This window comes from Babylonia areolata, chromosome 28 (assembly GCF_041734735.1).
Source record: "Babylonia areolata isolate BAREFJ2019XMU chromosome 28, ASM4173473v1, whole genome shotgun sequence".
NCBI classification, from domain to species: domain Eukaryota; kingdom Metazoa; phylum Mollusca; class Gastropoda; order Neogastropoda; family Buccinidae; genus Babylonia; species Babylonia areolata.
Genome location: NC_134903.1, coordinates 12,876,851 through 12,894,350, shown reverse-complemented (window position 1 = coordinate 12,894,350; position 17,500 = coordinate 12,876,851). Strand labels below are relative to the sequence as shown.

The 17,500-nt window shown below is 44.3% G+C and overlaps 1 protein-coding gene across 1 annotated transcript in view; it reads right to left on the bottom strand.

The window, feature by feature from the left end:
• The window catches only part of LOC143302105 (G-protein coupled receptor dmsr-1-like), a 93,686-nt gene that overhangs the window by 721 nt on the left and 75,465 nt on the right, over positions 1-17,500 (bottom strand). Inside the window, exons 2-3 of the mRNA XM_076616636.1 lie at positions 4,689-5,391; positions 3,245-3,325 (exon numbers count right to left, since the gene is read on the bottom strand). Coding sequence (XP_076472751.1) covers positions 3,245-3,325; positions 4,689-5,369 — 762 coding nt within the window. The 5' untranslated portion in view covers positions 5,370-5,391. The remainder of the gene's footprint in view (positions 1-3,244; positions 3,326-4,688; positions 5,392-17,500) is intronic.

The following is a 17,500-nucleotide window of genomic DNA, read 5'->3' as shown; positions in this document are numbered from 1 at the left end:
ACCTGAAACTGTAGGCTTAACATCTGTAAAGGGATGACTTAAAATGGTTCATATGGTACATCAGGTTATGAGACAGCTGCCCAGAGGAAAGCTATTGTAACTGAATTATCCCGACATCTGCAGGGAAAAGACGTTGTAACTGAATTATCAACCTAAAACTACAGGCATGATATCTGTATAGGGCCGACTTCAATTGGATCATATAGAACTTCAGGTTGTCAGGCAACAGCCCAGGGAAACGCCGTTGTAACTGAGTCATCAACCTGAAACAGCAGCTTAATATCTGTATAGGACCGACTCAAAATGGATGGAACGCCGGGTTCTCCGATACCCGTTAAGGGAAGACAGCAAAGACATCACGACCGACATATTAAACTGGAACTGCAGGCTTAATATCTGTATAAGGTGAAGTCGGTGTAAGACTTTTCCTGTTCTCCTCCATCATGCAAAACGTCAGATTTTTTAGACAACTAGTACCTGCCTGTGAAAAGCAAAGGCACCATTGTATTATATTGTACTGTTGGTCAGGCATCTGCTTAGCAAATGTGGTGCAGCGTTTATGGATTTGTCCGAACGCATTGACGCCTCCTTCAGAAACTGAACTGAACGGAACGGAACTGTAATGCATTGCATGGTGTTGTAGTGTTCGGGGCCTCGAACCCTGATCACTGGTGAACACTGGTCCGACGCCTGACCGCTTGTGTCACAGCACCGACTGGGGGAAGGTTCAGACGACGGAAGGAGAGGACTGGGCCCCGCCTTCCTATGCCGAGCCCTAAACACAGCGGATATGCACTGAATTCACCCCCCCCCCGGTCCCCCCCCCCCTTGGACATGACAGGCGATGGGAACTTGGACCTTTAATCGAAGCTAAAACTCTCCTCTGCAGCAGATTCCTAAGAGGCTGGGTCACCCTGGACGGAGGCTACCAGGTGCACCAGGATCCTATCAGGACACTGGAGAGGAGACACCAGACTACCATCTACCGCCTTCGCACAGGACACTGCGGCCTCCGAGCACACCTGAAGAGGATTGGAGTGGCAGCCACATCCCTATGTGATTGCGGCCAGGCTGGCCAGACCCCATCCCATATTCTCCAAGACTGCCCCCTGTATGAGAAGATGCGGCAGCAGTCCTGGCGTGGGGGTGCTGGATGGACCTCAGCACCAAGCTCTGGGGGACCGTACCCGATCTTCGCCGGACGTCCGAGTTTGTGGCATCCCTCGGACTTCGACCCTGACTGAGTAGCTGTCGAACGCCAAAGAAAGAAAGAAAGGAACCTTATATGTATATAATGTATATTAGCTTCTGTTCTTCAGGTGCCAGCTGCATTGCTTGGTTCTAACTTTTTGACAGTTACACGTGACTAAATGCCTGCGTTGACCGAACTACGCCATTGGTCAGTTCCATACTACACACAGTTAGTAGCGGGTTACGACCATACTAGGCTCTTCCGTCCGAGCAATGCAACTGGCTCCAGGGCCAGTTTGTTTTTCTCCGAATGTTGTTCGCAGTGAAGCGGTTCGAGTGAGGTGTGGTACTGTGTAGGTTTGGGGGTGATGTTGCGGAGAAGGGGTACAGGTGGACAGGTGGGGATAGGTGTCAGATGGTTTCATTTTTACGTCGTACGAATGCGAAATGAGTGAACTGGTTCTTGCAACGTTTTAACCTACACACAGAATACAGAATACTTTATGATCTCAACAGGAGAAATTCATATGTGGTGTAAAACAGAAAAAAAAACCACAAGAAAATCAGTCATTCAGCATGTATACAGATAAACCGTAATATTAAGATGTAAACCTAGGGCAAACCATCATTACAATCAATAATCACAGTGGACAACAATAAGAGAAACCCTTAAAAAGTAATTTAGAGTAAATTATACACACTATAAAGGTCATACACACATGCAGTCATAATCACAGCTAAAGGATAGACATTACAGTATACTAAAAATAGACATGGACATATAATAGCAGTGTGCAATTTATGGTATTTTGAGTTGGGACGTCATAGTCCACGCATATACACTCTGGCATTCATTTACAATCATACAACCGTTATTTACCGTTACTGACAATGGAATAAAGCTGCATTTGGTTCTGTTTGTTTTGAATTTTGGAACACATACATTTCAACATTATTGTGTGTGGTAAAAAAAAACCAAAAAAAACAACAAACCAACACCTGACGGGTGATCATCCCTGAAATGGCTCTTTTGGGGTCGGCTGGGCCATAAGAAACATGGTTTAATTTGATTTGAGATGTTGTCGATATTGGAGAGGGGGGGGGGAGAATGTGTGGGGGAAAGGTGGAGAGAAAAAGAGAGGAGGAGGTGAGAAAGGAGGGAAGAGAGAGAGGGGGGGTGGGGTGGGAGTGAGAGAATGGCACACACACACAGAGAGAGAGAGAGAGAGAGAGAGAGAGAGAGAGAGAGAGAGAGAGAGAGAGATGAGTGGGAGACACTTTCAATATAATTCAACCGAAGCATTTATGAACAAAACAAAATGAAAACCTTCGACAAGTTGAACATCCTAAATGGACTACAGTGACAAACAAAATCTAACGTACTGCTCTTCGTTTTCTTCTCTCCCTCTCTCTCTCTCTCCCTGTCGATTTTTTTTAACAAAGCTATGCGTTCCAAGTCATCCCCGCTTTGAGCGACTGGATGTCAATTTCACAGAAGACAGCGCAAGCAATTTCAGAAATCTTTCGCTTGATCGCTTTGTACGGCTCGCCATGCTTTCCCGACACACATGGCAATGGGCGATCCTTTTCCAATTCCTCAGAGTTTGCGGAGAAGAAGAAGAAGAAGAAAAGAAAAGGTTCAACCTTTCACTTCATAAACCTCATAATCATAGTTGTGTACTTCTTGTTGTTGTGTTTTTTCCATTATTGGTCGATCAAACACTCAGTGGCTCTGCGTTTCAGAGACGGGAAACGATACCACAATAGGTAAAATATGATATAAACGGTATATGTGATACTTATATAGCGCCTATTCTCGGTCAGAGACCCAACTTCTAAGCGCTTTAAAGAGAGTCTGCCTAACTCGGTAGAGCTGCCTTTGGGTGCTCATCATTCGTTTTTTTTACATCATTCAGCGCGAACACACACACACACACACACACACACTGGGTGTTTAAATCACCTTGTGTAAAGAAAAAAAAAAAAAAAAAAAGAACACACACACACACATGTAGGCAGCCATACTCCCGTTTTCGGGGATGTGCATACTGACCTCCACCAGCTCCAGTTTGTTGGTCAGGTAGTTGGGTACCAGGACCACACATGACAGTATGTACACCAGCAACGTCACAATCTGCAAATGGGAGAGACTTTATTTTAACCCATTCAACCTGTATGTACACCAGCAACGTCACAATCTGCACATGGGAGATAACTTATTCGACCCCAATCAACCTGTATGTACACCAAGCAACGTCACAATCTGCACATGGGAGATAACTTATTTGAACCCATTCAACCTGTATGTACACCAAAAACGTCACAATATGCACATGGGAGATAACTTATTTTAACCCATTCAACCTGTATGTACACCAGCAACGTCACAATATGCATATGGGAGATAACTTATTTGAACCCATTCAACCTGTATGTACACCAGCAACGTCACAATCTGCACATGGGAGATAACTTATTTGAACCCATTCAACCTGTATGCACACCAAGCAACGTCACAATATGCACATGGGAGATAACTTATTTGAACCCATTCAACCTGTATGTACACCAGCAACGTCACAATCTGCACATGGGAGATAACTTATTTGAACCCATTCAACCTGTATGTACACCAAGCAACGTCACAATATGCACATGGGAGATAACTTATTTGAACCCATTCAACCTGTATGTACACCAAGCAACGTCACAATATGCATATGGGCGATAACTTATTTGAACCCATTCAACCTGTATGCACACCAAGCAACGTCACAATATGCACATGGGAGATAACTTATTTGAACCCATTCAACCTGTATGTACACCAGCAACGTCACAATCTGCACATGGGAGATAACTTATTTGAACCCATTCAACCTGTATGTACACCAGAAACGTCACAATCTGCACATGGGAGATAACTTATTTGAACCCATTCAACCTGTATGTACACCAGAAACGTCACCCCCCCCCAGCTCCCCTCACCCTGCCCCCCCTCCTGTCTATCTCTCCCCTCCACCCACCCCCCTCTCCTCACCCTGCCCACCCCCTCTTTCTCCACTCCCCCCACCCTCTCCTCACCCTGCCCCCCCTCTCTCCCCTCCCTCCACCCTAGCTCCCCTCACTCTGCCCCCCCCTCCTCTTTCTCCCCTCCCCCCACCCTCTCCTCACCCTGACCCCCCCTCTCTCTCCTCCCCCCAGCTCCACTCACCCTCCCCCTCCCTCTCTCCCCTCCCCCATCCTCTCCTCACCTTGCCCCCCCTCTCTCCCCTCCACCCACCCCCCTCTCCTCACCCTGACCCCCCTCTTTCTCCACTCCCGCACACCCTCTCCTCACCCTGCCTCCCCTCTCTCCCCTCCATCCACCCTCACCTCAACCTGACCCCCCTCCTCTCTATTTCTCCCCTTCACCCACCCCCCTCTCCTTACCCTGCCTCCCCCCCACCCACCCACCCTCGCTCTCTCCTCACCCCCCCGACCGCCGCCCCCCTCACCTTGGCCTGACGGATCCTCCTCTCGTTGGCAGCGTGGCCCCGGCTGGTGGACCTCATCTGGATGAATCGCACGGCGGCCAGGGACACCCCGATCCAGATGGAGATGGTGTGGGTGGTGGCCACGAAGTTGATCATCACCAGCATGTACACCATCCACCCGTAAGAGAAGCGCTCTGGGTGCGAGAACGGGGTGGTGGGCGGGCAGTAGAAGTTGCCCACGAAGGGAACGTACGGCAGCATGGTCAGGATGTCGGAGACGGCCAGCCACATGAGGAGGATGTTGGTAGGGGTCCGCATGTCTTTCCGCATCAGGATGGTGACGTTGAAGAAGTTGGTCGCCACCCCGAACACGCAGACCACGATGCTTGCGTAGCCATGGAAACCCTGGAACCACAGCTGGAAAGTCATCAGACTGCCCGTCAGTCCGGCTGGGTCGTCGGTCAGGAGATGTGGCTGGAGGTGGTCATGGCTGTGGTTGTGGTTGTTGTGGTGGTGAAGGTGCTGCTCCAAGAGTCGCCTGGCGTCTTCGGTGTCTGAGAGGTTCTCCATGCCGCTGGCGTTGATGTTGTTGTTGTAGTAGTTGTTGTAGTTGTAGTAGTAGTTGTTCCTGATGCCGGATGCAGCAGCAGCAGCAGCAGCGGCGGCGGTGGTGGTAGTGTCGTCCGGAAAAATCATCTCCATGGCTGCCTTCACTGGTGGACTTCTGCAGGAAGAAAAGAAAAATCATTTTTTCATTTTTTTCATTAGTTTTTTTGTTTGTTTTTTGTTTGTTTGTTTTTTCCAGTTACTTGGAATATTGAAAGCACATGCGACGGGCGCAATAGCCGAGTGGTTCAAGCGTTGGACTTTCAATCTGAGGGTCCCGGGTTTGAATCTCGGTAACGACGTCTGGTGGGTAAAGGGTGGAGATTTTTTTTCCGATCTCCCAGGTCAACATAATATATGTGCAGACCTGCTTGTGCCTGAACTCCCTTCGTGTGTATACTGCAAGCAAAAGATCAAATGCGCACGTTAGAGATCCTGTAATCCATGTCAACGTTCGGTGGGTTAGGGAAACAAGGGGAACCCAGCATACGCATCCAAGAAAACGGAGTATGGCTGCCTACCTGGCGCGGTAAAAACGGTGACGCAAGTAGTACTTGGGGGGTTGTAGCCTGTGAATGCAGAAATAGAAAACAAGACAACAACAACAACAACAACAGAAACAACAACTAAAAAAAGTTTTACAAGAAATGACTACGTTTGTGTTGACCCATCTTCCAGTGTCTTATCAAAACAAAACATGACAAGACACGACATGACAGACGAAGACAGGACAAGACAAGACAAGACAAGGCAAGACAGATATGTAAATTTCAAGAATCCCTGTGGGGACGCGGAGGTGGGGGACATGAATGCTACAGAAATATCCGCGCTACAACAGTGATGACAGGATTTTGTTGTTGTTGTAGTTGTTTTTTTGTCTGTTTCTTTGTGGTGGGTCTGTTCTGTCTTTAGCAAACGACCTTAAACACACACACACACACACACACACACTTCAACTTCAGTCGCAATCCCCTCCCCCCCCAATCTCCCCTTTACCCCCCTCCACACACACACGAATCCTCGGTCCCCCGAACAACAGCCCCCTCCTTAAAAAAACAAACAAAACACACACACACACACACAAACTGCATGTGTGTTCAGTTCAATTCCTCAACGAAGTGTCACTGCGTTCGGACAAATCCATATACGCTACATCACATCTGCTACGAAAGGGCTTCTGCGTGCATGGCCGTTTTGAACCACTGCCACGTGGGAGTACGAGTCCCATTTCCGTTTCCGGGGGATGTTTTTGAAGCCACGAAACTGGGTACGTCCGAATAGTGCTACGTGTCGATAGCGCTACGTGTCGTTATCATCACTACGTCCAGTAGCACTACGTGTCGATAGTTCTACCGGTTGAAGTGTTTTCGTCTCAGTAGTGCTATGCGTCATTAGCGCTTCAAATCAAGAGTACTACATGTCAATAGCACTATTTTTTGCTATGCGTCATTACCGCTTCATGTCAAGAGTACTACATGTCAATAGCACTATTTTTGGCCGACTTTCCAGACACCCATTATTAAGGTTTATTCGCGCTGTGTTACTATGGTATGACAGTCATTCGTGTTAAACTATGACCATCAGAACAGCAGAGGAGGTAACAGCTGTCCCGACTATTTGGGCAAGAATATGATTATAGTGGAGCGTGTCTTGCCCAAGTTACACCCCAACTCTCTGGGCCAAGAGGGTGCAAGGACAGTCGGCGTTGGGATGGTCCCCAAAAGGCTAACTAACCCCCCCCCCCCCACACACACACACACACACCCCACCCCCCCCCCCCCCAAGGCTGTAGTACTGAGAGTCGGTGCAATCTTGCCTCCTGGTTTGAGAGTCATAGTCCTTCAAAATGAATTCCTGTTTCAAATGAGAAGCCACTGATCATGCAGCTCTCACTTTATCATTATTATTATCATCATTATTATTATCATCATCATTATTATTATTATTATCATCATTATTATTATTATTATCATCATTATTATTATCATCATCATTATTATCATCATCATTATTATTATTATTATTATCATCATCATCATTATTATTATCATTATTATCATCATCATCATTATTATTACTATCATCATTATCATCATTATTATCATCATTATTATTATCATCATTATTATTATTATCATCATCATCATTATTATCATCATTAGTATTATTATTATCATCATCATTATTATTATCATCATCATTATCATTAATATCATCATCATTATTATCATCATCATTATTATTATCATCATCATCATTATTATCATCATCATTATTATTATCAGCATCATCATTATCATTATTATCATCATCATTATTATTATCAGCATCATCATTATTATTATCATCATCATTATTATTATCATTATCAGCATCATCATTATTATTATTATCATCATCATTATTATTATCATCATCATTATCATTATTATTATTATCATCATTATTATTATCATCATCATTATTATTATTATCATCATTATTATTATCATCATTATTATCATCATCATCATCATTATTATTATTATCATCATCATCATCATTATTATCATCATCATCATTATTATTATCATCATTATTATTATCATCATCATCATTATTATTATTATTATCATCATCATTATTATCATCATTATTATCATCATCATTATTATTATTATCATCCTTATTATTATCAGCATCATTATTATCAGCATCATCAGTATTATCATTATCAGCAGTCGTAGTAGTAGTAGTAGCAGTAGTAGTAGTAGTGGTAAACTGTAAATGACTTCCCATTGCAATGGAGAAACCATTGATCATACAGCTGTTGTATAAGAGAACAGAAAGCGCTACTATGGACGTAACCTACAATTGTCCTACAGCTGTGTACTCCATGCATTGTAATTCGTCGCACGCTGTTCATCTTTCTTTGTGCTACTTTTCTCTCAGGGGAGAGGCAGGGGGTAGGGGGTGGGGGTTGGGGGGGGGGGGATTTCTGAACCTGAGGTTGGAGGAGGAAGAAAAAAAAAATGTATAAGAAACTTTCCATAATACTCCAAGATTGTTATTATCATTATTGTTATTGGGTTTTTGTTGTTGTTTTTGTTTGTTTGTTGTTTTTTTGTTTTTTTTTTTTCAAACCATCTTTTGCGAAAATCAAAGTCAATTGTGTGAAAAGGGGACACTACTGAGACGACACCTTCTGAAGGACATATCGACCTGTGTTAAGGTTCCTGGACTGTGTGATGTGATTAAGGTACAGTCACACGGTGTTCTGAAGAAAAATCTATATCGTGCACGTACACTGACGTACCGCTTTCGACACACGCAACCTGAAAAAAAAATCACACACACACACACGCACACATACATAACATGAACACAAACACACAAAGAAACAAAAACAGGCATTTTGCGGCAAAATAAAGATTGAAAGAGGTATACAATGCAATACAGTGCCATGCAATGAAATGCAATACAACACAACACGATACGATACGGTACGATACGATATGGTGCGATGCTATGCGATACGATATAAAATAATAAAGTTACGACACGATACGATACGATACGATACAATACGATACGATACAAGCAATTCACACCGCACAAAAAACAAGTGGGCATGCGTAACATCACAGCACTTTAAAAGTTTGAACCGATCCACACATGCCTCATTGGCGCACAGACGAATTCAGCGCCTCGTCTGACAAAGTTAGATGACTCAAAAGATGACATAATGACACTGAAAGTAGCTGTAAAAAAAAAAAGTTTAAGTGACATCAAACTTTAAGTGACGTCAAAGTGGTTTTGACGGCGAAGTTTCAACACCGGTTGAAGTGCACGGTCAGACGACGTTTTTTCTGCGACCGTCCACAACGGGAGTGCATCTTGAATGGTGTGATCCGAACAATGGTGTCTGTAGTCTGAGTGGTGAACGGAATCGTTGTGAAATAGTGCGAGGGATCGAGAGAGAGATGGGCAGACAGAAGAAACATGAACGAACAAAACTTTGCAGTGTGGATAGGAGTGCGGGGGAGGGGTGGTGGTGGAGGGGGGTGGGGGATGGACAGTCAGAACCATGAACCAACAAAACTTTTTTTTTTTTTTTTTTTTCGTTTTAAACAAGGATCGATAGTTTTTAAACTGATCTCTCGAGTGACTCTTGCAACTTAATCAGTATCAGTATCAGTATCAGTAGCTCAAGGAGGCGTCACTGCGTTCGGACAAATCCATATACGCTACACCACATCTGCCAAGCAGATGCCTGACAAGCAGCGTAACCCAACGCACTTAGGTCTTGAGGAAAACAACAACAACAAACTTTTTACCAATGGAATTCTATAGGGCTAGCGCACGCATCGTATCACACCAATGGACAAGTGCGCGTCATACCATCAAAGCATCACATTGTTCCCCGTGAAGATCTGCTGACAGTGGAGGAAAGATTTTTTTGTTTGTTTGTGTGTGTGTGTGTATGTGTGTGTGTGTCTGTGTGTGTTTGTTTGTTTGCTTGTTTTTTCATTTATTTTATTTAAAAATATTTACTTATTTATTTTTTCCTCAATGCCTGGCTAAGCGCGTTGGGTTACGCTGCTGGCGTAAAAACAAAACAAAACAAACAACAACAGCAACAAAAGCCAAAAGAAAAGACTATACACTCAAAAAAACTGAAAGACCTATTATTTTTAGACATTGCCTGTGTCCCGACCTGCCCCTGTGACAACTACAATGACAACGACACTTTCAGTGACTGCTTCGAGAAGGTGTCAAAGTGTGCTTTATTGATCTCTGTACGTCACACCGCATCCATGTGTGTGTGCGTGCGTGTGTGTGTGTGTGTGTGTGTGCGTGTGTGTGTGCGTGCGTGTGTGTGTGTGTGTGTGTGTGTGTGTGTGTGTGTGTGTGTGTGTGTGTGTGTGTGCTGATACGCATGTATTCATTCAAGGATGGGAAGATACGTGAGTTTCAGTTTCAGTAGCTCAAGGAGGCGTCGTGAATACGTGAATGAATTCATACCTGCGTAATGTTTTGCTGTGTAAATCGGAAAAAACCCAAAACAAACCAATTTCACACAGAAGAAATCTGTTGTGACAAAAAGAGAAATACAATACAATACAATACAGTACAGTACAATACAATACAGTACAATACAATACAGTACAGTACCCCTCACTTAAAAAAAAAAAAAAAATCTCACCAGCGGAACCGCCCAGCTCTGGCACCAACACCCCGTCTCCACAAGCACAAAGCCTTCAAAAGACCTGCTGCCGGCACTGACACAGGTGAGGCAACCAAGACAGACAGACAGTCCCCCACACCCAGCTGACCAGCCGACCAAACCAGATGACTGACCATCGACTGGACTGCGCGGACCCACACACACACACACACACACACATATGGACAGCAACTCCCTCGAGTTACTGTCAACACCAACCAATGCTCAGTCCTCTGCCTCACTCGCTCCACCCCCCCTGCCCCCCCCCGACCCTCCCACCACGGCACCCTCCCGCGCCTCCCTCCTAACCTCCCCCCTCCCCACCCCCTTCGTCCAACCACACCTTTTTGTTACGCCCTACAGCACAGCACCCAACATTTTCTTTCGTTCTCTTTATTTCTTAAAAAAAAAAAAATAAAATAAAATAAAATAAAATAAAACCGCGCCTGCGTGCGTGCGAACTTGCGAGACATGCGTGCGTGCCATGTGTCGGCAGCTGTCTTTAAAAAAAAAAAAGATTATTAAAAAAAAAAAAAAGAAAAAAGTTTATTCTTAGTCTTGGATGGATGGAGTCATTGTTCTTCCACCATTCGCTTCATATGTTTTATGTCAACTGGGCCCGAGAGAGGGCAATGTTAGGGAATGGCAGGTTACGTGATGTATCAATGGGAAGAATATAAAAAAAAAAATAAAAAAATAAAAATGAGGGAGGGGTGCGGACGTGGGGGAAAATCGCCTACGGCAGGAGTGAACGGATAGTGTTTCGCACGGCTCATGCAAACACGCACGCGCATACACACACACACACACTCTCTCTCTCTCACTCACTCTCTCTCTCTCTCTGTCATACACACACACACTCTCTCACACACACTCTCTCCCGCTCTCTCTCTCTCTCTCTCACACAAACACTCTCTCTAGCTCTCTCTCTCACACGCCACACTGACACAGACACAAAGACAGACATACAGACAACCCCCCCCCCCCCCTCACACACACACTCTCTCTCACTCTCTCTCTCACACACAATCACACACACACACTCTCCATGTCACACACACACACTCTTTCTCTTTCTCCCTCTCTCTCTCTCACACACACACTCTCTCTCTCCCCCCCCCCACTCTCCCCCCCCCACCCTCTTTGAATAAAACAGTTCGTTCGTTCTTTCGTTCTCTCTGTGTCAAACACACACACACACTTTCTCTCCCTCTAACACACACACACACACACACTCTCTCTCTCTCACATACAAACACACTCTCTCTCACTCTCTGTGTCAAACACACACACACACACACTCTCTGTCACTCGTTCTCTCTTTCTCACTCTCTCTCACACACTCTCTCTTTCTCTCAAACACACACACACACACACTGTCTCTCTCTCTTTCTCTCAAACATACACACACACACACTCTCTCTCTCTCTCACACCACACTGACACAGACACACATACAGACACCCCCCCTCTCACACACACACACACTCTCTCTCTCCCTCACACACACACACACTCTCTCTCTCACACACACACTCTCTCCCCCCGCCCCCACACTCTCTCTCTCTCTCTCTCTCGCACACACACACACTCTCTCCCTCTCACACACACACTCTCTTTCTCTCCCTCACACACACACACACACTCTCTCTCTCTCACACAGATACACACAAAATCTCTCTCTATCTCTCTCTCTCTTCGTTTTTTAATTTTTTATCTTCTTCATCGTGGGATTGTACGTCTGGAGGATGTGGGTCTGGTTTGTTTTCTTTGTTGTGTTGCCATCTCGGAATAGATGATGTTTAACCTGGAACCACACACACACACACACACACACACACACACACAGAGAGAGAGAGAGAGAGAGAGAGAGAGAGAGAGAGAGAGAGAGAGAGAGAGAGAGAGTCATATAACTTGGTGTTTTTCGTCTAATAGCAGGAATAGTATAAAAAGACAGTAGACTAAACACAGGAAAAACCGGACGGAGACCAGACAGTAATTGCACATTTGACTAACATCCCTTCACCAACACCTTCCCCCACCCCCTACCCCACCCTGCCAACCAAGCATCCCTAAACCCGTGCTTTAAATAATACAGGTTCTCTGTCTCTCTATCTCTGTCTGTCTGTCTGTCTGTCTCTCCCTCTCTCAAAAACATGACTAAACATGGTGACAGTTTTGTTCGTATGAGTAACTGTTTAAAAAAAAAGAAAAAAAAAGAAATACAGACATGTGCACAAAGACATAACGCACAAAAACAAACAAACAAAAAAACACACACACACACACACTAACACACACACATGCAGAGAAAGAGGGAGAGAGACAGACAGACAGACGGACAGACACACACACACACACACACAGACTCATACATACACACAAAAGCAAACACACACACACACACACACACACACACACACACACACATTCTGTTCGTCGTATTATTCATGTGATTTTTGTTTTGTTTTTGTTTTTGTCTCAACCAAACAGTTGTTGCCATTACGAAGTATTTGGGCAGTAACCCAAAATTAATGTGTTATCTCTCTCTCTCTCTCTCTCTCTCTCTATATATATATATATATATATACGTTTGTATTAGTTACAGCCTGTCCTTTCTGTCTACCACTGAAATGGTGCGGCTGAGCTCCTCGCAGAAAGCTTCTTTGGAGTCTACGAGGAGCCCAGCCGCACCATTTCAGCAGTAGACAGAAAGGACAGGCTGATCATCCTTGGGGATTTCAATGCCCGCGTCGGCGTGGACTTCACCTCGTAGCCAAAAGTCCTAGGACAGCACGGCACTGGCAAGTGTAACTCCAACGGACTGCTTTTGCTCTCGACTCTGCGCGCGAAAGAGACGACGTTAACAGCGTTTCACCACAGTTACCATCATCAAAATATTGCAAGTGGAAGGCTCTTATACTGAAGAGGTGAATGTTGACAAAAAATACCACAATTCTGACGACGGAAGCTAAAGGTTGGGTCATTCAGACACCCACTGGACATCCGAGGGGTCTGTGTAGTGGAGAAGAGAGGGCTGGCCGTACTGAGTGAGTTAAAAAGCAGATGTGGAGCAGCGCATAAGGTCCAGTCACCTCGCTTTGATGTCTCATCAAAATTGAAAACTGACACTGAAGAACCAACAGAAGTACCAGCCAACCACTCGCACCAATCGCCAGCTCAGTTCAGTTCAATTTTCACAAGAAGGCGTCACTGCACTGCGTTCGAACTGATACATATACGCTACACCGCACCTGCTAAACAGATACCTGACCTGCAGCGTAACACAACGCACTTAGTCAGGACTGGGGGATAAGGCGATTGGGGGGGTGGGGGTGGGGGGGGGGGGTAAATAAATCTATACATATATATGTATTTATTTGTACACACACACACACATATACATGAGTGTGTGTGTGTGTGTGTGTGTGTGTGTGTGTGTGTGTGTGTACAAATAAATAATATAAGATAAATATGTAATCAAATAAACAAATAAATGAATAAATAAATGAATAAATGTTTGAATAGATAAATATATATATATATATATATAAATGCTTTAAAAAAATCAAATACAAATGAATGGATGAATGATCCAATAAATAACTAGATTATGAACAAATAAATGAACAAATGTATTAAAAGACCGATAGATAGATAGACAGATAGATAGATAGAAAGATAACTAATAAACAAATTAATTAATTAAACAAAAACCCTTGAAGTCTAGAACTTACGTGTTCACAGCACGAATTAAGATCATTAGACTCCATCCAACCCGCAGACGAAAGGTACACGCTGTCATGTGAATTTCTTTCTATTTCCATCTTATTTTATTTTTTATTTCTTCTTCTTCTTCTTCTTCTGTATTTCTAGATGCTGAGGTTGCGTCCTGGTTTAAGGCATGAATCATCTTTTGGTCTTGTCAGGATTATGATTTGGTGATAATGATGATGATAGTTATTATGATTATGATTATGATTATGATGATGATAGTGGTGGCGGTGGTGGTGATGATGATGATGATATTCATTATGATTATGATAATGATAATGATGATGATGATGGCGGCGGCGGCGGCGGTGGTGGTGGTGGTGGTGATGATGATGATGATGATGATGATGATGATGATCTCATCATCATCATCATTATGTTGTTGTTAGAGTTGCTGCGCTCAGAGGTGATTTCATCAAGATTTTGCGCCTTATAACTATGATACCGTACTACTACTACTACTACTACTAATGATAATATGGATAATAATAATCATTATTATTATTATTATTATTATTATTATTATTATTACCATTACTTCTACTACTTATTATTACTTATTATTAATTACTACTACTACTACTACTACTACCACCATCATCATATTAATCATCATCATCATTATTATTGTTGATGTTTCTGTTGTTTGTTGCAACTTGACCTTTGCACCCAAGGTTCCCTGTCGTTTCAACCTGCACATTTCACAATACCACCAACTGACACAGAGCAATACCACCAACTGACACAGAGCAATACCACCAACTGACACAGAGCAATACCACCAACTGACACAGAGCAATACCACCAACTGACACTGACACAGAGCAATACCACTGACACAGAGCAATACCACCAACTGACACAGAGCAATACCACCAACTGACACAGAGCAATACCACCAACTGACACTGACACAGAGCAATACCACTGACACAGAGCAATACCACCAACTGACACAGAGCAATACCACTGACACAGAGCAATACCACTGACACAGAGCAATACCACTGACACAGAGCAATACCACCAACTGACACAGAGCAATACCACCAACTGACACTGACACAGAGCAATACCACCAACTGACACAGAGCAAAACCACCAACTGACACAGAGCAATACCACCAACTGACACAGAGCAATACCACCAACTGACACAGAGCAATACCACCAACTGACACTGACACAGAGCAATACCACCAACTGACACTGACACAGAGCAATACCACCAACTGACACAGAGCAATACCACCAACTGACACTGACACAGAGCAATACCACCAACTGACACAGAGCAATACCACCAACTGACACAGAGCAAAACCACCAACTGACACAGAGCAATACCACCAACTGACACAGAGCAATACCACCAACTGACACAGAGCAAAACCACCAACTGACACTGACACAGAGCAAAACCACCAACTGACACAGAGCAATACCACCAACTGACACAGAGCAATACCACCAACTGACACTGACACAGAGCAATACCACCAACTGACACTGACACAGAGCAATACCACTGACACAGAGCAATACCACCAACTGACACAGAGCAATACCACCAACTGACACAGAGCAATACCACCAACTGACACTGACACAGAGCAATACCACCAACTGACACTGACACAGAGCAAAACCACCAACTGACACTGACACAGAGCAATACCACCAACTGACACTGACACAGAGCAATACCACTGACACAGAGCAATACCACCAACTGACACAGAGCAATACCACCAACTGACACAGAGCAAAACCACCAACTGACACTGACACAGAGCAATACCACTGACAGAGCAATACCACCAACTGACACAGAGCAATACCACCAACTGACACAGAGCAATACCACCAACTGACACTGACACAGAGCAATACCACCAACTGACACAGAGCAATACCACCAACTGACACTGACACAGAGCAATACCACCAACTGACACAGAGCAAAACCACCAACTGACAGTGACAGAGCAATACAGCTTCAGCTGTGTATAAATATACAGCCATACAAAATAATCACATGTAGTATATATAATACCAGGTTTATTTCTGACTTAAAGGGAAGCAAAAAAGAAATTAAAAAAAGGGGACAACAACAACAGCAAAAAGCAAAAAAACAACAACAACAACAACGAAAAAAAAACAAATAAAAAAAAACAACAACAACCAAAAAACAAAGTTCATCATCAGCCCACAAAGCTGTTGTTATCATTTTGGTCTTCTGCATTATCTTTTTTTTTAATTAAAAAAAAAATTATACTTGGTAATGAATGTGACATGACTGTCAGTCTGAAACACGCTCCCCCCTCTCTCTCTGTCTCTGTGTGTGTCTCTGTCTCTCTGTCTGTCTGTCTGTCTGTCTGTCCCTCTCTCTCTCTGTGTCTGTCTGTCTGTCTCTTTCTTCTTCACGTGTCTGAGAAAGACGATGTTTAAAATCAGATATCAATCTGCAAACACTTTCGAGAATAAATGTGTGTGTGTGTGTGTGTGTGTGTGTGTGTGTGTGTGTTTGTGTGTGTATGCGCGAGCGCGCGTGTGTGTGTGTGTCTGTGTGTGTGTTTGTATGTGTGTGTGTGTTTGTGCACGCGTTTTGTGTGTGTGTGTGTGTGTGTGTGTGTTTGTGCACGCGCTTTGCGTGTGTGTGTGTGTGTGTGTGTGTGTGTGTGTGTGTGTTTGTGCACGCGCTTTGTGTGTGTGTGTGTGTGTGTGTGTCTGTGTGTGTGTGTGTGTGTGTGTGTTTGTGTACGCGCTTTGTGTGTGTGTGTGTGTTTGTGCACGCGCTTTGTGTGTGTGTGTGTTTGTGTACGCGCTTTGTGTGTGTGTGTGTGTGTGTGTTTGCGTGTATCTGTCTGTCAGTCTGTGATATCAGAGCGCGACTATTCAAGGATTATACAGACCGACAGACAAAGAGAGACGTCATTAGCGTCCGACCAAATGAAATGAAATGAAATCATGACGTCTGTACCTCAGCCGACAGCAAGGGTTGGCGGAGAGGGAGGGGGAAGGGGGAGTGGACAGGAGGGGTAGTGGGTGGAGTGTGTGTGTGTGAGGGGGCGAGGAGGGCGGGGGTGGGGGGGGGGGGCGGGGGGGGGGGGGGGTTGTCGTTATAATGACTCATTAACAGTCTGTGGAACTCAACTCCAGTCTCGAAATCTCCTGCGAAGTCCTGTCTGATCATACACACCACAGACATCATTACTGAGTGAAAGTGGGAGACAGAATACGTATG